Source organism: Bombina bombina, unplaced genomic scaffold, assembly GCF_027579735.1.
Source record: "Bombina bombina isolate aBomBom1 unplaced genomic scaffold, aBomBom1.pri scaffold_506, whole genome shotgun sequence".
Taxonomy (NCBI): domain Eukaryota; kingdom Metazoa; phylum Chordata; class Amphibia; order Anura; family Bombinatoridae; genus Bombina; species Bombina bombina.
In genome coordinates, this window is record NW_026511097.1 from 128,298 (window position 1) to 152,500 (window position 24,203).

General features: G+C 39.6%; 1 protein-coding gene across 1 annotated transcript in view; it reads left to right on the forward strand.

Annotated features, from left to right (window-relative positions):
• The first annotated feature begins 227 nt into the window (after positions 1-227).
• Positions 228-24,203, forward strand: part of LOC128643600 (leucine-rich repeat and fibronectin type III domain-containing protein 1-like) — a 52,705-nt gene continuing 28,729 nt past the window's right edge. The window contains exon 1 of the mRNA XM_053696443.1: positions 228-313. Coding sequence (XP_053552418.1) covers positions 307-313 — 7 coding nt within the window. The 5' untranslated portion in view covers positions 228-306. The remainder of the gene's footprint in view (positions 314-24,203) is intronic.

Genomic DNA, 24,203 nt, shown 5'->3' on the forward strand with positions numbered 1-24,203 from the left:
AGCAGTGAGTGTGGTGTGAATTTTCTGTGAGCTATTAGTGAGGTGTGTGCTCTGTGAGTGCTCCTTCCTTTGAGAGCTCAGGATGCATCCAATATCACAGAAGAGTGTCTCTGCGACATGAGCATAACCCAGGCAAACATGCTATAACTCTTTGTGTCTTTTGTATATGATTTCCTGTTCAGCTCAGTAAACCACTATTTCGTTTTTTTACAGCACCAGCCGTGCAACTCCCATGGTGCACTTCATGGATGACTGCTGTTGCTGCTGCTGCATAACCTCAGGCCAAAATGTAAAGTCCCCTTGCTGATGAGAGGTGGGTATCGCGAAACGCGTTGCATGCTTAGGCACATAGAGGGCACTAAGGGGAGCTCTTGATTCAGGTGTTAACAGCTCAGGTGCATAGTAGGGACTAAAAACCTTTAGGCAGATTGCAGCTCATTTAAAGGCTTGACTAGGAGAGAGCAAAGCTGATGCAGTCAGCAAACTTCCCTGAGAGAACAAATATCATTAATAATTGTCGGTTCACAGCTGAGTCTGCAAAAAAAACTGCCGAACGATCTGCTCGAGCAGCGGAGAATTAACAACATAATTATACAAGCACAGAGCACAGCAAACCTTGTACGGAATCTGCATTGTATTTAGAGACTTGTTCTCTGCACCACAAACAAAATACTCATCCATCTGTAATTTTCAGATTAAACTCTTAATTTACTCAGTGCCTTGGCTGAAAGGTGCCAAAAGATGTGCACAAGCGAATATTAGCAACTAGAGATGTTCATTCGAAAATGGCCAGTATTAATTCATTTCCTTTAAAAAAAAATGAAAGGGGTTAATAGTTCACATAATGCGCTCTGTAGAGCGCGCTAATCCGATCCTCATCTTGCAAGAGCTTTGACTGCGCTAACAGGACACTTAGCGCACTTGCCTTCCAGGACCTAAGTTAGTGTAGGTCCTGGGAACCAAGAGCGTTAAACGGAGTCTAGTCAAAATTAAACTTTCATGATTCAGATAGGGCATGCAATTTTAAGCAACTTTCCAATTAACTTTTATCATCAAATGTGCTTTGTTCTCTTGGTATTCTTGTTGAAAGCTAAACCTAGGTAGGCTCATATGCTAAATTTCTAAGCCGTTAAAGGCCGCCTCTGATCTCAGTGCATTGACAGTTTTTCACAGTTAGACACTGTTAGTTCATGTGTGTCATATAGATAACATTGTGCTCACTGCTGTGGAGGTATTTAGGAGTCAGCACTTATTTGCTAGCATGCATGTCTGTTAAAAGCACTGAAATAAGGTGGCAGTCTGCAGAGGCTTAGATATAAAGTAATCACAGAGGTAATAAATGTATTAATATCGCAGTTTTGATTATGTAAAACTGGGGAAAGGGATTATCTATTTTTGTAAACAATAAAAATGTTCAAGTAGATTGTATCTTTAAAGTTAGTGCAGGTCCTGCGAACCGAGAGCGGTAAAGTGATTGTAAACTTTAATGAATAAAAGCCGAGTATCAAAAAATAATCTTTAAAACAGGGGCACTTTAATTAGTTTAAGTTTAGAAAGATGATTAATTTTAAAAATACTTAACTTTGCATTATGGTAAACATAACGCCGATCTTCCGCATGACGAATCTGGCTTTCTCCAATCATTGCGTGCCCCACGAGCAGGATGCCAAAGGGGGCACGCATTTTTGTTATCACTCCATTTAAATAGAAATATATATTTATTTTTTTTTGTAGACAACCCAAGTTGCTGATCTAGGCCCATTTTGGTCTATTTCATGCCACCGTTTCACAGACTTTGGGTTTCTCACTAAAATGATTTACTTACAACTACAGTAGTCATAAGACAAATGGTTGTAAAAGGTTCTCTGGGGTCCCTATTGTTCAGAATTAGTTTTTGTAAATTAAAAGGCCACTAATTGCAACTGCACACCACACTTCTGAAATTTCCAGCAGTGAAGGAGCCAATTAGTCCGCCATCTTAGGTACTGGCAGCTATCTGCCAGTACCCAGTTTATAGATGTATTTTGATAGGAAGGGTCCCATCCCACCCTGATTCCCAATGTTTCTATAGTGTAGAATTCCTTCCCTCCCACCCCCGCTGTGCATCCCACCCGCCTCCCCATCCCTCCCGTGTCACTGTCTGAGCATCAATCATGCTCTGTTACCGTATGAATGCAAATGTCTGCAGTCCAGGAAGAGCTATATATATATATATATATATATATATATATATATATATATATATATATATAGTTTTACTGGGAATAGGGTGCACACAGATATATTGTAAGGGTAAAGCGTATTGTGCTGGCAATCCTAAATGTATATAACCAAATCAGTTAGAAAAGAGCTCTAACAATTCTAAAAGAGCTAAAGCGGATTGCTGGCCGCACCAAAAACACCCTACAGCATACTTGGAAATGACATCCTAAACAGGTTTGCTGAACATATACATTTTAATAAAAACATAGCCAAAAAGGTACATGCTGAGAATAATGGCAATAATCAAATCACAAAATACAAGTTACAAGTGTAGTGCACTACTGATATCTGTGGGCTAGCATATGCAAGGTTAATGTCGACTCATGAGAAAGTCCATCCCTAATACCGGGCACTTGAGTGTTAAGAACACGCTCCGGTTATAGTTGAGACAGAATACCGTCCTTGATATCTCATTGGTGTATGTTTGATCCGGTACCGGATTTGAGACAATAGTATGAGAGTCCAAGAGTGGTAATTTCCCCGTTGAAAACTTAATCCCATGTGCAAGTGACACATCAAACTTCAAACTTTCAGAGTGCAAGACTTATTACTGCATGGCTTACCTTCGCTCTCTTCACACACTCTACGGTATTACCTGACAGGATCTCATCTGTGGTGTGGCTTACAGCGATGTATTCCGCCTATGCAGCTCTTCACTTGCTCAGATATTCAGACTTGATATCGCCAGATTCACAGCAAATCCACCATGCTGGCGTCCTCCACACTGTGTCTTGTTCACAACATTACGCGTTTCTCCCCTCCCCCTTTCCGGGCTGAACTCAGGGCTTCATCAGATGTGTCTAATCAGACACCACAACAAACTTTATAACACTAGTGCAGATACAAAGTTACATCCCCTTCATGAATTTTAAAGGGGAATGTATTATGCATGTAAATTTCAATGGCTACAATTAAATACCTAGATACATTTAATACACAACTAAACTATACAATATAGCATATTACAATTTCCAAATTTTTGGAAGTTGCTTGATACATAATGAAATACAGCATTAAGCTATAGCTTTAATTTTTACACTGAAAAACACTTATGCGAACATATCAAGATGCTCACTTCTAAGCACACATGTATTTTAGCAGTGTATTGTGTGGTAAGGAATATTTACAGAAAACAAGAAAATTCAATTTTTTCATTCAAGCCAAGGGGAGAGAGGGTGTTAAGTCTGTACATCCAGCGTGACTCGTGCTGGAGCAATAGTTGGTCAATATTACCTCCTCTCCTCCTTGGCTTGATGTGCTCAATACCCAGTACTCTAAGGAGGGAAAAATCAGAATTATGCATTTTTTCGAAGTGTCTGGCAACTGGACTGTCCGACTCCTTGTCCTTAATGCTATCTCTGTGTTCCCTCACCCTTTCTTTTAATTCTTGTGTCGTTTTCCCCAATATAGAATTTGGGACACGAACAGTGTAACATATAGATTACATTTGTGGTGTTGCAGACTATTCTTTCATTTATGTGGTAAGACCTTTCAGAATATTCAGTGCAAAAATTTGAGGCTTTAACAATGTACTTGCAGTACACACATCTGCCACAAGGTTCGCAACCCTTCCTAGTTTGTGCCTGTGTTAGCCAATTTTTTGGGGTATCTCTTTGGAACTCACTATGGACTAATTTATCCTTAATACTGGGTGCTCTTTTGGCTGTAAGCAGTGGGTATTCAGAAATATATTTAGCAATTGAACTGTCATTAGATAGAATGTGCCAATGTTTGTTAAGGATGTTACGCAATTTATTCCAATGGGATTTATATTTAGTTATTAGACGAATTTCAGTCTCTTCCTTAGGCTTTTCAGTTGCTCTATATAGTAATTCATTTCTGGGTTTCTGCCTAGCTCTAAGCCATCCTTTCCTTACTTGATTTTTAGAGTATCCTCTCTGAAGAAACCTCTGAGCCATCTCACCGGCCTGTTTTTCAAAATCTGGTTCAGTGGAACAGCATCTCTTGAGCCTCAAGAACTGTCCCACTGGAATACCATTTTTTAACGCTTCCGGGTGATGACTAGAGCCATATAACAGATTATTAGTTGCTGTTTCTTTTTGAAACACTTTACTTTTCAATAATCCATTTTCTATGGTCAATTTGAGATCCAAAAAAGTAGTTTCCTTATTACTTATTTGGTGAGTTAAGAACAAGTTTCTGTTGTTTTTGTTCAATATCTCAACAAATTTATTGGCCGAAACTTCATCCCCTTTCCACAAGACCAGGATGTCATCCACATAGCGCAGCCATAGGGCGACGTGAGCCTCCACCCATATATCTAATTCCTGGAAGACATCAACTGCCTCCCAGACACCCAGATGGAGGCAGGCATAGGTGGGGGCGCATGCCGCACCCATGGCTGTGCCTCTTAACTGTCTATAAAATTTGCCATCAAACATAAATATGTTATTAGTTAACACAAATTCCAACAATTGGAGTACTAAGGTAGTGTTGTCACTGTACTCTTCTCCACGTAGTTTAAGGAAATATTCGGCTGCTTCCAAGCCTACCTTATGTGGGATAGAAGAGTACAGTGACTCCACATCAAGAGTAAGCAGAAGCATATCTGGCTCCATTTTAATCTTATCCAATTTTCTTAAAACATCCCCCGTGTCTTGCACATTGGAGGACAATTCAGTTAAGAAGGGGCGTAGAAAAAAATCTACATATCTACTTATCCCCTCTGTGGGTCCCCCAATGCCCGACACTATGGGGCGTCCCGTGGGTGTGTGATGCTTTTGTGCACTTTGGGGATGCAGTAAAAAGTAGGTGCTACTGGGTGAGTCGGATTTAGAAATTCAAATTCTTTTTTAGTTATTAACCCTGACTCTTTTGCTTGCCTCAGAATGATGAATAAATCATCACAAGATTTTTCATAGATTTGTCTAGTGACAGCCTCATATTGTTCTCTTACACCTAGCTGTCTCAAGACTTCTTTCACATAGTCAGCCTGGTTAAGGATGACAATATTACCACCCTTATCGGATGGTTTGATCTGAATTTCTTTTTTACTCATCAATTCTTTTAGAGCTCTTCTCTCTTTGTTACTTAGATTATCGCTCACTATACCTGATACTCCTATATTACCTACATCTCTTTCCACACATTTTACAAAAGTATGGACACTAGGGGATAAGGATACTCCAATTGTTGGAATTTGTGTTAACTAATAACATATTTATGTTTGATGGCAAATTTTATAGACAGTTAAGAGGCACAGCCATGGGTGCGGCATGCGCCCCCACCTATGCCTGCCTCCATCTGGGTGTCTGGGAGGCAGTTGATGTCTTCCAGGAATTAGATATATGGGTGGAGGCTCACGTCGCCCTATGGCTGTGCTATGTGGATGACATCCTGGTCTTGTGGAAAGGGGATGAAGTTTCGGCCAATAAATTTGTTGAGATATTGAACAAAAACAACAGAAACTTGTTCTTAACTCACCAAATAAGTCATAAGGAAACTACCTTTTTGGATCTCAAATTGACTATAGAAAATGGATTATTGAAAAGTAAAGTGTTTCGAAAAGAAACAGCAACTAATAATCTGTTATATGGCTCTAGTCATCACCCGGAAGCGTTAAAAAATGGTATTCCAGTGGGACAGTTCTTGAGGCTCAAGAGATGCTGTTCCACTGAACCAGATTTTGAAAAACAGGCCGGTGAGATGGCTCAGAGGTTTCTTCAGAGAGGATACTCTAAAAATCAAGTAAGGAAAGGATGGCTTAGAGCTAGGCAGAAACCCAGAAATGAATTACTATATAGAGCAACTGAAAAGCCTAAGGAAGAGACTGAAATTCGTCTAATAACTAAATATAATTCCCATTGGAATAAATTGCGTAACATCCTTAACAAACATTGGCACATTCTATCTAATGACAGTTCAATTGCTAAATATATTTCTGAATACCCACTGCTTACAGCCAAAAGAGCACCCAGTATTAAGGATAAATTAGTCCATAGTGAGTTCCAAAGAGATACCCCAAAAAATTGGCTAACACAGGCACAAACTAGGAAGGGTTGCGAACCTTGTGGCAGATGTGTGTACTGCAGGTACATTGTTAAAGCCTCAAATTTTTGCACTGAATATTCTGAAAGGTCTTACCACATAAATGAAAGAATAGTCTGCAACACCACAAATGTAATCTATATGTTACACTGTTCGTGTCCCAAATTCTATATTGGGAAAACGACACAAGAATTAAAAGAAAGGGTGAGGGAACACAGAGATAGCATTAAGGACAAGGAGTCGGACAGTCCAGTTGCCAGACACTTCGAAAAAATGCATAATTCTGATTTTTCCCTCCTTAGAGTACTGGGTATTGAGCACATCAAGCCAAGGAGGAGAGGAGGTAATATTGACCAACTATTGCTCCAGCACGAGTCACGCTGGATGTACAGACTTAACACCCTCTCTCCCCTTGGCTTGAATGAAAAAATTGAATTTTCTTGTTTTCTGTAAATATTCCTTACCACACAATACACTGCTAAAATACATGTGTGCTTAGAAGTGAGCATCTTGATATGTTCGCATAAGTGTTTTTCAGTGTAAAAATTAAAGCTATAGCTTAATGCTGTATTTCATTATGTATCAAGCAACTTCCAAAAATTTGGAAATTGTAATATGCTATATTGTATAGTTTAGTTGTATATTAAATGTATCTAGGTATTTAATTGTAGCCATTGAAATTTACATGCATAATACATTCCCCTTTAAAATTCATGAAGGGGGTGTAACTTTGTATCTGCACTAGTGTTATAAAGTTTGTTGTAGTGTCTGATTAGACACATCTGATGAAGCCCTGAGTTCAGCCCGGAAAGGGGGAGGGGCGAAACGCGTAATGTTGTGAACAAGACACAGTGTGGAGGACGCCAGCATGGTGGATTTGCTGTGAATCTGGCGATATCAAGTCTGAATATCTGAGCAAGTGAAGAGCTGCATAGGCGGAATACATCGCTGTAAGCCACACCACGGATGAGATCCTGTCAGGTAATACCGTAGAGTGTGTGAAGAGAGCGAAGGTAAGCCATGCAGTAATAAGTCTTGCACTCTGAAAGTTTGAAGTTTGATGTGTCACTTGCACATGGGATTAAGTTTTCAACGGGGAAATTACCACTCTTGGACTCTCATACTATTGTCTCAAATCCGGTACCGGATCAAACATACACCAATGAGATATCAAGGACAGTATTCTGTCTCAACTATAACCGGAGCGTGTTCTTAACACTCAAGTGCCCGGTATTAGGGATGGACTTTCTCATGAGTCGACATTAACCTTGCATATGCTAGCCCACAGATATCAGTAGTGCACTACACTTGTAACTTGTATTTTGTGATTTGATTATTGCCATTATTCTCAGCATGTACCTTTTTGGCTATGTTTTTATTAAAATGTATATGTTCAGCAAACCTGTTTAGGATGTCATTTCCAAGTATGCTGTAGGGTGTTTTTGGTGCGGCCAGTAATCCGCTTTAGCTCTTTTAGAATTGTTAGAGCTCTTTTCTAACTGATTTGGTTATATATATATATATATATATATATATATATATATATATATATATATATATATATATATATATATAAAACAAAACGGCAGGGTGTGTGCACTCTCACCAAGCGAACAACAACTGCCAGGGTGCTGCTCTGGATATAGTAAGCCCAAACAAAAATTCAAGCACTCACTGGTCTTCAGTCAACAAAGCAGCAAATTTTATTGTATATATATGTCCAGCACTCACTATACCATAATGCCTCTGGGGTGCATCCCAGTCAATCATATAAATGGCAAAAGAGAGCACTCGCCGTTATTTTCGTGTCAAACAAAAGCGTTTATTTCCTGTGAACGTTTTCGGGGAGTGATCCCGTCCTCAGACCCCTGAGGACGGGGTCACTCCCCTAAAACGTTCACAGGAAATTAACACTTTTGTTTGACACGAAAATAACGGCGAGTGCTCTCTTTTGCCCTTTATATATATATATATATATATATATATATATATATATATATATATATATATATATATACACACACACTTGGGAATAATGAATAATATAGAACAATGAAACTGCTGGAAAAATGTAGAGCTCCTGCTCTGTATAATGCATGCTAAGTTGAAGCCAATTATCACAAATCTGTAAACGTGCACTGCTTCACATAAACAGGAGGTGATTATCAAGTTAGCAGAATAAGGACTCATGGCTATCAATCACAGGGGTAACAAAACATATCAATTTTTATAAGGGCAGCACAATATACATTGAACCATAATGGCGTGTCTCACAAACCCAATCATAACATACAGTACTCACTAACACTACAGTCACCGCTGAGCTCTGTGTTGACGAGATCTGCCAGGGTCTATGAATAAGGCTGTTGTGGCCGAAACACGTAAGATTTGCCCGGCTTATTTATGATTACATTTTCAAATTCTGAGTGAGCCATGTTTTTTAATTCTCAAATAAAATACTTGTTTTTAGCAACTCCCATATTTTTTGTTCTGAATAAAATGGAGGTGCCTGATGGTGTAATATTCCAAAGTAATATAAAAAAAAGTGTCAATAAAAGAAAATCACTCACAATATATAGAGCACAAAACAAAGTGCTAATCAAGCGATTTTCAGAGTATCCCAGCTAGCCTAAACTCCAGAAACAGCTTGCTTTAGTAATCCACACAGAGAGAAGTATGGTCATCCTCACAGTCAAGGGAAAAATAGAGAAGCATGCTGGGAAAATGTAGGTTGAAAAGAGTAGCAACAAGAGCTCTTAAATCTTTTATTAAATAAACGCATTTCTCAGCTGACTTCAGCTGTTGCAACAGGCATATTTAAATCTAAATAGCGCTAACAACCATGTGCTTTGTATATATTTCAAACACAGTTACTGGGGAGTGTTAATTGGGTGGGTTTTAGATTTTAAAATACCTGATGAAACAGCTGATATCAACTGCGAAACGCGGTGCATGTTTTTAGTAAAAGTTTTACTAGTCTGTGTTGTGTTCGATTTTTTAGCGATTTATACCCAAGATATTAATTGTGTCCGTCCGACATCGATAAATGCCGACAGCATACTCTGTCGGCATTTATCATTGCACATTGCACAAGCATTTCATGTAAAATGCTTGTGCAATGCCGCCCCCTGCCCTTTCGCAGCCAATCGACTGATCGTATCTGATTGGGATGATTGCTGTCCGCCACGTCAGAGGTGGCATACGAGTTAAGGAGCAGCGGTCTTAAGACCGCTGCTTCTTAACTCCTGATTCAAGAGAGCCTTCCGGCGAGCACGGAATGAACAGCATTTTTCTTCGTTCTCTTGCTATCTTTATTTGAAAAAGAAGGCATCTAAGCTATTTTTTGGGGTTTAGATCCCTGGACAGCGCTTGTTTATTGGTGTGTGAATTTATCCACCAATCAGCAAGAACAACCCAGGTTGTTCACCAAAAATGGACCGGCATCTAAACTTACATTCTTGCATTTCAACTAAAGATACCAAGATAATGAAGAAAATTTGATAATAGGAGTAAATTCGAAATTTGCTTAAAATTGCTGCTCTATCTGAATAACAAAAGAAAAATGTGGGGTTCAGTGTCCCTTTAAACCAATGTCCATAACTCTCATGAAAAGTGAGTGCCAGCTTTCAGAGCATTGTCACCGCTTTGCCATGTATCAAAACATAGAAAATAAAGCTCTAGAAGAAGTTTATATAGCAGATAAAAAAGCAACTTTCTGGGCACTTGCCCCTAAAAACACAGTATAAAAAACATGCATATAAAATACAATCAATTAAGTCATGAGCCAATCAGATTCCTACTTATGGGTGGGGTTACATAGTATTACACCTGAGATTATATTCCATTATTTTTAACTCTCTAGTTCCCAGTCTGAAATCAGAGTGACTCGAGATTAAAAACAACCTAGTCTAATTATATTGGTGTTAATCATACATATGAGGATTGCCAATAGTTAATTTGCACCTCACTTTTTTTTTTTACCAGTTTTTCTGGTTTAGGTTTAAAGTGTGAAAATACTTAAGCTCCCAGATGGCAGTGCCCACTGGAACCTTAAAGTGATGGTAAATCAGAGCGTTTAAAAAAACTCTTGTATATACCATCACTAAAAATAAACTGTTTCAGTCATCAGTTACTAAAAAAAGGGTGCTAAACTCACTCCTTCTGTTCCGCGGCAGCTTACTATAGTCAGCGGTTCTGGCCACTCACGGCACAGTGCTCGTCTTCAATGCGGTGACGTTTCCACATCTAAACCAATAGCGGCGCGTGTCATCTGACATCCAAGCACAGCTATTGGTTTAGAGATATGAAGGTAAACCTCACTGGTAAAGAGCGCTGTGCCCTGGATGGCCGGAGCCACTGATTAGCAAGCTGCGGCGACACAGAAAGGGTGAGTTTATAGCACCCTTTTTTAACAACTGATGACTGAAACTACAGTTTATTTTTAAACGGTCGGATTTACCATCACTTTAAACAATGGCATTATTGTTGTGCGTGCAAGTTAAATGTCCATTTAAAAAAAAAAAGTGTCCATTCAGTTCATGTGAACTGATAATGCACATGGACTAGGTATCATTTCAATTGGGTGGCACATATATGGAACATTTTCTTGCTAATAGTTTTTTTTTTTAAAGTAAAATTAGTCCATCAGCTGGATATTAGTTAGGAATGGTGAAAAGTGCCATTCACTTTGTAGAACGAATAGTCTTGTGGGTATTTGTTTTGGACAATCGAAAGTTGGTATGAACCAAAATCCCTTTATATTCGGTAATCGAATGTTATTTCTGGTTTTCAAGTATTGTTTTCCTTTTCACAAATGTTCATAATTAGATCGAAAATACACATTTGAAATTTCAAAGGTAATATTCGATTTAACAAATACTATTCAGAAGTTCAATAGTTAATGTGGTATAGGGAATTTAGTAAATTGATACACAATAGATACAAATCTATTGATTCAATTTTTTATTTAGAATATTGACGAATTCGAATTTTACATTTAAAGAGAGCATTTAAAATACAATTATAAATATATTGATTCAAATTTTTCTATTTAGAATATTGCATTATTTAAATGTTACATTTAAAGATAGTATTAGAAATACCATTACATCAAACGAATGTTAGAATGTTGCACAAACATTCAAAATTAAAAACAAATGAACAAATGTGTTAGAATGTGTTTCATTTTCATTGAATGTTGCAAAACATTCACCCATCCCTAATTTCTTTCATATTAGCAAGAGTCCATGAGCTAGTGACGTATGGGATATACATTCCTACCAGGAGGGGCAAAGTTTCCCAAACCTCAAAATGCCTACAAATACACCCCTCACCACACCCACAATTCAGTTTTACAAACTTTGCCTCCTATGGAGGTGGTGAAGTAAGTTTGTGCTAGATTCTACGTTGATATGCGCTCCGCAGCAGGTTGGAGCCCGGTTTTCCTCTCAGCGTGCAGTGAATGTCAGAGGGATGTGAGGAGAGTATTGCCTGTTTGAATTCAATGATCTCCTTCTACGGGGTCTATTTCATAGGTTCTCTGTTATCGGTCGTAGAGATTCATCTCTTACCTCCCTTTTCAGATCGACGATATACTCTTATATATACCATTACCTCTGCTGATTTTCGTTTCAGTACTGGTTTGGCTTTCTACAAACATGTAGATGAGTGTCCTGGGGTAAGTAAGTCTTATTTTCTGTGACACTCTAAGCTATGGTTGGACACTTTTTTAATAAAGTTCTAAATATATGTATTCAAACATTTATTTGCCTTGACTCAGGATGTTCAACATTCCTTATTTTCAGACAGTCAGTTTCATATTTGGGATAATGCACTTGAATCAATTATTTTTCTTACCTTAAAAATTTGACTTTTTTCCCTGTGGGCTGTTAGGCTCGCGGGGGCTGAAAATGCTTCATTTTATTGCGTCATTCTTGGCGCAGACTTTTTTGGCGCAAAAAATCTTTTCTGTTTCCGGCATCATACGTGTCGCCGGAAGTTGCGTCATTTTTTACGTTCTTTTGCTCCAAAAATGTCGGCGTTCCGGACGTGGCGTCATTTTTGGCGCCAAAAGCATTTAGGTGCCAAATAATGTGGGCGTCTTATTTGGCGCTAAAAAAATATGGGCGTCGCTTTTGTCTCCACATTATTTAAGTCTCATTTTTCTTTGCTTCTGGTTGCTAGAAGCTTGTTCCTTGGCATTTTTTCCCATTCCTGAAACTGTCATTTAAGGAATTTGATCAATTTTGCTTTATATGTTGTTTTTTCTCTTACATATTGCAAGATGTCTCACGTTGCATCCGAGTCAGAAGATACTTCAGGAAAATCGCTGTCTGGTGCTGGAACTACCAAAGCTAAGTGTATCTGCTGTAAACTTTTGGTAGCTGTTCCTCCAGCTGTTGTTTGTATTAATTGTCATGACAAACTTGTTAATGCAGATAATATTTCCTTTAGTAATGTACCATTACCTGTTGCAGTTCCATCAACATCTAATGTTCAGAATGTTCCTGATAACATAAGAGATTTTGTTTCTGAATCCATCAAGAAGGCTATGTCTGTTATTCCTCCTTCTAGTAAACATAAAAAATCTTTTAAAACTTCTCTTTATACAGATGAATTTTTAAATGAACATCATCATTCTGATTCTAATGACTCTTCTGGTTCAGAGGATTCTGTCTCAGAGGTTGATGCTGATAAATCTTCATATTTATTTAAAATGGAATTTATTCGTTCTTTACTTAAAGAAGTACTAATTGCTTTAGAAATTGAGGATTCTGGTCCTCTTGATACTAAATCTAAACGTTTAGATAAGGTCTTTAAATCTCCTGTGGTTATTCCAGAAGTTTTTCCTGTTCCTGGTGCTATTTCTGAAGTAATTTCCAGAGAATGGAATAATTTGGGTAATTCATTTACCCCTTCTAAACGTTTTAAGCAATTATATCCTGTGCCGTCTGACAGATTAGAATTTTGGGACAAAATCCCTAAAGTTGATGGGGCTATTTCTACCCTTGCTTAACGTACTACTATTCCTACGTCAGATGGTACTTCTTTAAGGATCCTTTAGATAGGAAAATTGAATCCTTTCTAAGAAAAGCTTATCTGTGTTCAGGTAATCTTCTTAGACCTGCTATATCATTGGCTGATGTTGCTGCAGCTTCAACTTTTTGGTTGGAAACTTTAGCGCAACAAGTAACAGATCATGATTCTCATAATATTATTATTCTTCTTCAACATGCTAATAATTTTATCTGTGATGCCATTTTTGATATTATCAGAGTTGATGTCAGGTTTATGTCTCTAGCTATTTTAGCTAGAAGAGCTTTATGGCTTAAAACTTGGAATGCTGATATGTCTTCTAAATCGACTCTACTTTCCATTTCTTTCCAGGGTAACAAATTATTTGGTTCTCAGTTGGATTCTATTATCTCAACTGTTACTGGTGGGAAAGGAACTTTTTTACCACAGGATAAAAAATCTAAGGGTAAAAACAGGGCTAATAATCGTTTTCGTTCCTTTCGTTTCAACAAAGAACAAAAACCTGATCCTTCATCCTCAGGAGCAGTTTCAGTTTGGAAACCATCTCCAGTCTGGAATAAATCCAAGCCTTCTAGAAAAGCAAAGCCAGCTTCTAAGTCCACATGAAGGTGCGGCCCTCATTCCAGCTCAGCTGGTAGGGGGCAGGTTAAGTTTTTTCAAAGAAATTTGGATCAATTCTGTTCACAATCTTTGGATTCAGAACATTGTTTCAGAAGGGTACAGAATTGGTTTCAAGATATGACCTCCTGCAAAGAGATTTTTTCTTTCCCGTGTCCCAGTAAATCCAGTGAAAGCTCAAGCATTTCTGAAATGTGTTTCAGATCTAGAGTTGGCTGGAGTAATTATGCCAGTTCCAGTTCTGGAACAGGGGCTGGGGTTTTATTCGAATCTCTTCATTGTACCAAAGAAGGAGAATTCCTTCAGACCAGTTCTGGATCTAAAAATATTGAATCGTTATGTAAGGATACCAATGTTCAAAATAGTAACTGTAAGGACTATCTTGCCTTTTGTTCAGCAAGGGCATTATATGTCCACAATAGATTTACAGGATGCATATCTGCATATTCCGATTCATCCAGATCATTATCAGTTTCTGAGATTCTCTTTTCTGGACAAGCATTACCAGTTTGTGGCTCTGCCGTTTGGCCTAGCTACAGCTCCAAGAATTTTTACAAAGGTTCTCGGTGCCCTTCTGTCTGTAATCAGAGAACAGGGTATTGTGGTATTTCCTTATTTGGACGATATCTTGGTACTTGCTCAGTCTTTACATTTAGCAGAATCTCATACGAATCGACTTGTGTTGTTTCTTCAAGATCATGGTTGGAGGATCAATTCACTAAAAAGTTCATTGATTCCTCAGACAAGGGTTTCCAGATAGATTCAGTGTCCATGACTCTGTCTTTGACAGACAAGAGACGTCTAAAATTGATTTCAGCTTGTCGAAACCTTCAGTCACAATCATTCCCTTCGGTAGCCTTATGCATGGAAATTCTAGGTCTTATGACTGCTGCATCGGACGCGATCCCCTTTGCTCGTTTTCACATGCGACCTCTTCAGCTCTGTATGCTGAATCAATGGTGCAGGGATTACACAAAGATATCTCAATTAATATCTTTAAAACCGATTGTACGACACTCTCTAATGTGGTGGACAGATCACCATCGTTTAATTCAGGGGGCTTCTTTTGTTCTTCCGACCTGGACTGTAATTTCAACAGATGCAAGTCTTACAGGTTGGGGAGCTGTGTGGGGATCTCTGACGGCACAAGGAGTTTGGGAATCTCAGGAGGTGAGATTACTGATCAATATTTTGGAACTCCGTGCAATTTTCAGAGCTCTTCAGTCTTGGCCTCTTCTGAAGAGAGAATCGTTCATTTGTTTTCAGACAGACAATGTCACAACTGTGGCATACATCAATCATCAAGGAGGGACTCACAGTCCTCTGGCTATGAAAGAAGTATCTCGAATTCTGGTTTGGACGGAATCCAGCTCCTGTCTAATCTCTGCGGTTCATATCCCAGGTATAGACAATTGGGAAGCGGATTATCTCAGTCGCCAAACGTTGCATCCGGGCGAATGGTCTCTTCACCCAGAGGTATTTCTTCAGATTGTTCAAATGTGGGAGTTTCCAGAAATAGATCTGATCGCGTCTCATCTAAACAAGAAACTTCCCAGGTATCTATCCAGATCCCGGGATCCTCAGGCGGAAGCAGTGGATGCATTATCACTTCCTTGGAAGTATCATCCTGCCTATATCTTTCCGCCTCTAGTTCTTCTTCCAAGAGTAATCTCCAAGATTCTGAAGGAATGCTCGTTTGTTCTGCTGGTAGCTCCGGCATGGCCTCACAGGTTTTGGTATGCGGATCTTGTCCGGATGGCCTCTTGCCATCCGTGGACCCTTCCGCTAAGACCAGACCTTCTGTCGCAAGGTCCTTTTTTCCATCAGGATCTCAAATCCTTAAATTTAAAGGTATGGAGATTGAACGCTTGATTCTTGGTCAAAGAGGTTTCTCTGACTCTGTGATTAATACTATGTTACAGGCTCGTAAATCTGTATCTAGAGAGATATATTATAGAGTCTGGAAGACTTATATTTCTTGGTGTCTTTCTCATCATTTTTCTTGGCATTCTTTTAGAATTCCGAGAATTTTACAGTTTCTTCAGGATGGTTTAGATAAAGGTTTATCCGCAAGTTCTTTGAAAGGACAAATCTCTGCTCTTTCTGTTCTTTTTCACAGAAAGATTGCTAATCTTCCTGATATTCATTGTTTTGTACAAGCATTGGTTCGTATAAAACCTGTCATTAAGTCTATTTCTCCTCCTTGGAGTTTGAATTTGGTTCTGGGGGCTCTTCAAGCTCCTCCTTTTGAACCCATGCATTCATTGGACATTAAATTACTTTCTTGGAAAGTTTTGTTCCTTTTGGCGATCTCTTCTGCCAGAAGAGTCTCTGAATTATCTGCTCTTTCTTGCGAGTCTCCTTTTCTGGTTTTTCATCAGGATAAGGCGGTGTTGCGAACTTCTTTTGAATTTTTACCTAAGGTTGTGAATTCCAACGACATTAGTAGAGAAATTGTGGTTCCCTCATTATGTCCTAATCCTAAGAATTCTAAGGAGAAATCGTTGCATTCTTTGGATGTTGTTAGAGCTTTGAAACTTCTAGTCTATTTGTTATCTTTTCCGGTTCTAGAAAAGGCCAGAAAGCTTCTGCCATTTCTTTGGCATCTTGGTTGAAATCTTTAATTCATCATGCCTATGTCCAGTCGGGTAAAACTCCGCCTCAAAGGATTACAGCTCATTCTACTAGGTCAGTTTCTACTTCCTGGGCGTTTAGGAATGAAGCTTCGGTTGATCAGATTTGCAAAACAGCAACTTGGTCCTCTTTGCATACTTTTACTAAATTCTACCATTTTGATATATTTTCTTCTTCTGAAGCAGTTTTTGGTAGAAAAGTATTTCAGGCAGCGGTTTCAGTTTGAATCTTCTGTTTATGTTTTTTCATTAAACTTTATTTTGGGTGTGGATTATTTTCAGCAGGAATTGGCTGTCTTTATTTTATCCCTCCCTCTCTAGTGACTCTTGCGTGGAAAGATCCACATCTTGGGTAGTCATTATCCCTTACGTCACTAGCTCATGGACTCTTGCTAATTAAATGAAAGAAAACATAATTTATGTAAGAACTTACCTGATAAATTCATTTCTTTCATATTAGCAAGAGTCCATTTTTTTGTATAAAGCACAATTATTCCAATTCCTTATTTTATATGCTTTCGCACTTTTTTCTTATCACCCCACTTCTTGGCTATTCGTTAAACTGATTTGTGGGTGTGGTGAGGGGTGTATTTGTAGGCATTTTGAGGTTTGGGAAACTTTGCCCCTCCTGGTAGGAATGTATATCCCATACGTCACTAGCTCATGGACTCTTGCTAATATGAAAGAAATGAATTTATCAGGTAAGTTCTTACATAAATTATGTTATTATTATCATCTTGTGAAGTTGCAGACTATGGTTAGGTTTGGAAGTGTAATTTAAAGGGAAACTTAATTTTAATTTTTTTTTTCTTTCTTTCATGATTCAGATAGAGCATGCAATTTTAAGCAACTTTCTAATTTACTCCTATTATCAATTTTTCTTTGTACTCTTGCTATCTTTATTTAAAAAGCAGGAATGTGATGCATAGGAGCCGGCCCATTTTTGGTTGAGAACCTGGGTTATGCTTGCTTATTGGTGGGTAAATGTAAGCCTTCAATAAGCAAGCGCTATTTATGGTGCTGAACCTAAAAATGGACTGGCTGCTAAGATTTACATTCCTTCTTTTAGAATAAAGATAGCAAGAGAACGAAGAAAAATTGATAATAGGAGTAAATTAGAAAAGTAGCTTAAAATTTCATGCTCTATCTGAATCATGAAAGAAAAAAATTGGGTTCAGTGTCCCTTTAATTCTTGTACTCAGGCAGCACAGTGTCTTGAGCTCTCCCTGGCAAGAGCTTTATATTGAAGAGATATTAAAGTCAAATTTAAACTTTCATGATTGAGATAGTCTGGCAATTTAAAAAAAAAAAACCTTTCCATTTGCTCCCATTAACTAACTGTGAGAATAATATGCGGTAGTTGGATGGGGATGATGGATCAAGAGAAGATTTTTTGAGGATAGGTGTAATTAGTGCATGCTTAAGGGATGAGGGAAATATACCAAGGAGAAATTAACAATGCGTGAGGATAGATATAAGAGTAGGAGAGAGGGAGGGCAGTAATTGTGATGAGATCAATTGGACAAGTAGTTAGGTGAGGAGGAGGATATAAGTGCAGAAACCTCTTCCTCAAAAAAGCGGAGTCTGTGGCTTTGCAGTTTATGGGCATCAGTGATTGGTTGAGGGGGTTGGAGACTGGTAGTGTGTTGAGAGGTGATTTTGTTTCTGATGGTATCTATTTCTCTTGTAAGGTGTATCCAGTCCACGGATCATCCATTACTTGTGGGATATTCTCCTTCCCAACAGGAAGTTGCAAGAGGATCACCCACAGCAGAGCTGCTATATAGCTCCTCCCCTAACTGCCATATCCAGTCATTCTCTTGCAACTCTCGACAAGCATGGAGGTAGTAAGAGAGAAGTGGTGAAACTTAGTTTTTTTTTTCTTCAATCAAAAGTTTGTTATTTTTAAATGGTACCGGAGTTGTACTATTTTGTCCAAGGCAGAAAATAGAAGAAGAATCTGCCTGTGATTTCTATGATCTTAGCAGGTTGTAACTAAGATCCATTACTGTTGTCACACATAACTGAAGAGAGAGGTAACTTCAGCTGGGGAATGGCGTGCAGATTATCCTGCTATGAGGTATGTGCAATTTTTTTCTAGAGATGTAAATGCTAGAAAATGCTGCTGATACCAGATTTATGTAAGGTAAGCCTGAATACAGCAATTTAATAGCGACTGGTATCATGCTTACTTTCAGAGGTAATACTCTTATAGATTTACAATATAAAACGTTTGCTGGCATGTTTAAACGTTTTTATATATACTTTGGTGATAAAACTTTTTTGGGGCCTAGTTTTTTTCCACATGGCTGGCTTAAATTTGCCTAGAAACAGTTTCCTGAGGCTTTCCACTGTTTTAGCATGAGTGGGAGGGGCCTAATTTAACGCTTTATTGCGCAGTAACTTTTACAGACTGAGACATCCAGCTTTCCTCCAGGAGTCCCCTGAATGCTATAGGACCTCGCTAAAGGGCTCTTAGGCTTCCAGAGTCGTTTGTTGGGGAAGGTAGGCCCACAGCAGGGCTGTGGCAGTTTGTTGTGACTGTTAAAAAACGTCTATATTGTTTTTTTGATCCGTTTTTTGAACTAAGGGGTTAATCATCCATTTGCAAGTGGGTGCAATGCTCTGTTAACTTATTATACACACTTTAAAAATTTCGTTTGATTTACTGCTTTTTTTCACTGTTTTTCAAATTCTGACAAAATTTGTTTCTCTTAAAGGCACAGTACCGTTTTTATTTTTTGCTTGTCAACTTGATTTAAAGTGTTTTCCAAGCTTGCTGGTCTCATTGCTAGTCTGTTTAAACATGTCTGATATAGAGGAAACTCCTTGTTCATTATGTTTAGAAGCCATGGTGGAACCCCCTCTTAGAATGTGTACCAAATGTACTGATTTCACGTTAAGTAATAAAGATCATATTCTGTCTTTAAAAAATTTATCACCAGAGGAATCTGACGAGGGGGAAGTTATGCCGACTAACTCGCACCACGTGTCAGACCCTTTGACTCCCGCTCAAGGGACTCACGCTCTAATGGCGCCAAGTACATCTAGTGCGCCCATAGCGTTTACTTTACAAGACATGGCTGCGGTCATGGATAATACCCTGTCAGCGGTATTATCCAGACTACCTGGGTTTAGAAAGCGAGACAGCTCTGGAGTTAGAAGAAATACAGAGCATACTGATGCTTTAAGAGCTATGTCTGATACTCCCTCACAATATACAGAAGCTGAGGAAGGAGAGCTTCTTTCTGTGGGTGATGTTTCTGACTCAGGGAAAAAGATTCAACCTGATTCTGATATGTCTACATTTAAATTTAAGCTTGAACACCTCCGTGTGTTGCTCAGGGAGGTTTTAGCTGCTCTGAATGACTGTGATACAATTGCAGTGCCAGAAAAATTGTGTATATTGGACAAATACTATGCAGTGCCGGTGTGCACTGATGTTTTTCCAATACCTAAAAGGTTTACAGAAATTATTACTAAGGAATGGGATAGACCAGGTGTGCCGTTCTCTCCCCCTCCTATTTTTAAGGAAATGTTTCCAATAGATGCCACTACACAGGACTTATGGCAGACAGTCCCTAAGGTAGAGGGAGCAGTTTATACCCTAGCTAAGAATACTACTATCCCTGTCGAGGACAGTTGTGCTTTCTCAGATCCAATGGATAAAAAGTTAGAGGGTTACCTTAAGAAAATGTTTATTCAACAAGGTTTTATTCTAAAGCCCCTTGCCTGCATTGCCCCAGTCACTGCTGCTGCAGCTTTCTGGTTTGAGTCTCTGGAAGAGGCTTTACAGGTAGAGACCCCATTGGATGACATACTTGACAAGCTTAGAGCACTTAAGCTAGCCAATTCTTTTGTTTCTGATGCCATTGTTCATTTGACTAAACTAACGGCTAAAAATTCTGGTTTTGCTATTCAAGCGCGCAGGGCGCTATGGCTTAAATCATGGTCAGCTGACGTTACTTCAAAGTCTAAGCTGCTTAACATTCCCTTCAAGGGGCAAACCCTATTCGGGCCTGGTTTGAAGGAGATCATTTCTGATATCACTGGAGGAAAAGGTCATGCCCTTCCTCAGGATAGGTCCAAATCAAGGGCCAAACAGACTAATTTTCGTGCCTTTCGAAACTTCAAGGCGAGTGCAACATCAACTTCCTCTAACACAAAACAAGAGGGAACTTTTGCCCAGTTCAAGTCGGTCTGGAGACCTAACCAGACTTGGAACAAAGGTAAGCAGGCCAAAAAGCCTGCTGCAGCCCCTAAGACAGCATGAAGTATCAGCCCCCTATCCGGTAACGGATCTAGTAGGGGGCAGACTTTCGCTCTTCGCCCAGGCTTGGGCAAGAGATGTCCAGGATCCCTGGGCATTGGAAATTGTATCCCAGGGATATCTTCTGGACTTCAGAGCTTCTCCTCCAAAAGGGAGATTTCACCTTTCACAATTATCTGCAAACCAGATAAAGAGAGAGGCATTCTTACACTGTGTTCAAGACCTCCTAGTTATGGGAGTGATCCATCCAGTTCCAAAGGAGGAACAAGGACAAGGATTTTACTCAAATCTGTTGGTGGTTCCCAAAAAAGAGGGAACCTTCAGACCAATTTTAGATCTCAAGATCTTAAACAAATTCCTCAGAGTCCCATCATTCAAGATGGAGACTATTCATACCATCCTACCTATGATCCAGGAGGGTCAATACATGACTACAGTGGATTTAAAGGATGCTTATCTTCACATTCCGATACACAAAGATCATCATCGGTTTCTCAGGTTTGCCTTCCTGAACAGGCATTACCAGTTTGTAGCTCTTCCCTTTGGGTTAGCTACAGCCCCAAGAATCTTTACGAAGGTTCTGGGGTCACTTCTGACGGTCCTAAGACCGTGGGGCATATCAGTGGCCCCTTATTTAGACGACATTCTGATACAGGCGTCAAATTTCCAAATTTTTTCTCATACGGACATAGTTCTGGCATTTCTGAGGTCGCATGGGTGGAAGGTGAACGAAGAAAAGAGTTCTCTATCTCCTCTCACAAGAGTTTCCTTTCTGGGAACTCTAATAGATTCTGTAGAAATGAGGATTTACCTGACAGAGTCCAGGTTATCAAAACTTCTAAATTCCTGCCGTGTTCTTTATTCCACCTCTCGCTCTTCGGTGGCTCAGTGTATGGAAGTAATCGGCTTAATGGTAGCGGCAATGGACTTAGTGCCGTTTGCACGCCTACATCTCAGACCGCTGCAACTATGCATGCTCAGTCAGTGGAATGGGGATTACACAGATTTGTCCCCTCTACTAAATCTGGATCAAGAGACCAGGGATTCTCTTCTCTGGTGGCTATCTCGGGTCCATCTGTCCAAGGGAATGACCTTTCGCAGGGCAGATTGGACAATTGTAACGACAGATGCCAGCCTTCTAGGCTGGGGGGCAGTCTGGAACTCCCTGAAGGCTCAGGGATCGTGGACTCAGGAGGAGACACTCCTTCCAATAAACATTCTGGAACTAAGAACGATATTCAATGCTCTTCAGGCTTGGCCTCAGCTAGCGACAATGAGGTTCATCAGATTTCAGTCGGACAACATCACGACTATGGCTTACATCAACCATCAAGGGGGAACGAGGAGTTCCCTAGCGATGTTAGAAGTCTCAAAGATAATTCGCTGGGCAGAGATTCACTCTTGCCACCTATCAGCTATCCATATCCCAGGTGTAGAGAACTGGGAGGCGGATTTTCTAAGTTGACAGACTTTTCATCCGGGGGAGTGGGAACTCCATCTGGAGGTGTTTGCACAATTGATTCATCGTTGGGGCAAACCAGAACTGGATCTCATGGCGTCTCGCCAGAATGCCAAACTTCCTTGTTACGGATCCAGGTCCAGGGACCCCAAGGCAACGCTGATAGATGCTCTAGCAGCGCCTTGGTCCTTCAACCTGGCTTATGTGTTTCCACCGTTTCCTCTGCTCCCTCGTCTGATTGCCAAAATCAAGCAGGAGAGAGCATCAGTGATCTTGATAGCGCCTGCCTGCCTGGAGATTGAACGCTTGATTTTATCAAAGCGTGGCTTCTCCGAGTCAGTCATTGATACCTTAATTCAGGCACGAAAGCCTGTCACCAGGAAAATCTATCATAAAATATGGCTTAAATATCTTTATTGGTGTGAATCCAAGGGCTACTCATGGAGTAAGGTCAGGATTCCCAGGATATTATTTTTTCTCCAAGAAGGATTGGAAAAAGGATTGTCAGCTAGTTCCTTAAAGGGACAGATTTCTGCTCTGTCTATTCTTTTGCACAAGTGTCTGGCGGATGTTCCAGACGTTCAGGCATTTTGTCAGGCTTTAGTTAGAATCAAGCCTGTGTTTAAACCTGTTGCTCCGCCTTGGAGCTTAAATATGGTTCTTAAAGTTCTTCAAGGGATTCCGTTTGAACATCTTCATTCCAAAGATATCAAACTTTTATCTTGGAAAGTTCTTTTTTTGGTAGCTATTTCCTCGGCTCGTAGAGTTTCCGAGTTATCTGCCTTACAATTTGATTCTCCTTATCTGATCTTCCATGCAGATAAGGTAGTTCTGCGTACCAAACCTGGGTTTTTACCTAAGATGGTATCTAATAAGAATATCAATCAGGAGATTGTTGTTCCATCATTGTGTCCTAATCCTTCTTCAAAGAAGGAACGTCTATTACACAATCTTGACGTGGTTCGTGCTTTAAAGTATTATTTACAAGCTACTAAAGATTTTCGTTAAACATCTGCTTTGTTTGTTGTCTACTCTGGACAGAGGAGAGGCCAAAAGGCTTCGACAACCTCTCTTTCGTTTTGGCTAAGAAGCATAATCCGCTTAGTTTATGAGACTGCTGGCCAGCAGCCTCCTGAAAGGATTACAGCTCATTCTACTAGAGCTGTGGCTTCCACATGAGCTTTTAAAAATGAGGCTTCTGTTGAACAAATTTGCAAGGCGGCGACTTGGTCTTCGCTTCATACCTTTTCAAATTTCTATAAATTTGATACTTTTGCTTCTTCGGAGGCTATTTTTGGGAGAAAGGTTTTACAGGCAGTGGTACCTTTCGTTTAAGTACCTGCCTTGTCCCTCCCTTCATCCGTGTACTTTAGCTTTGGTATTGGTATCCCACAAGTAATGGATGATCCGTGGACTGAATACACCTTACAAGAGAAAACATAATTTATGCTTACCTGATAAATTTATTTCTCTTGTGGTGTATCCAGTCCACGGCCCGCCCTGTCATTTTAAGGCAGGTATTTTTTCATTTTAAACTTCAGTCACCACTGCACCCTATGGTTTCTCCTTTCTCTGCTTGTCTTTGGTCGAATGACTGGATATGGCAGTTAGGGGAGGAGCTATATAGCAGCTCTGCTGTGGGTGATCCTCTTGCAACTTCCTGTTGGGAAGGAGAATATCCCACAAGTAATGGATGATCCGTGGACTGGATACACCACAAGAGAAATACATTTATCAGGTAAGCATAAATTATGTTTTGTTGGTGAAGTGGTTGGCAAAATCTTGAGCTGAGAGAGAAGTGGAAATAGGAAGTGGGGGTGGGCAGAGAAGGGTGTTAAAAGTGGAGAACAGACGTTTTGGGTTTGAAGAAAGAATAGTGATAGTAGAGAAATAGTCCTTGGAGAGGTTAAGGACAGAA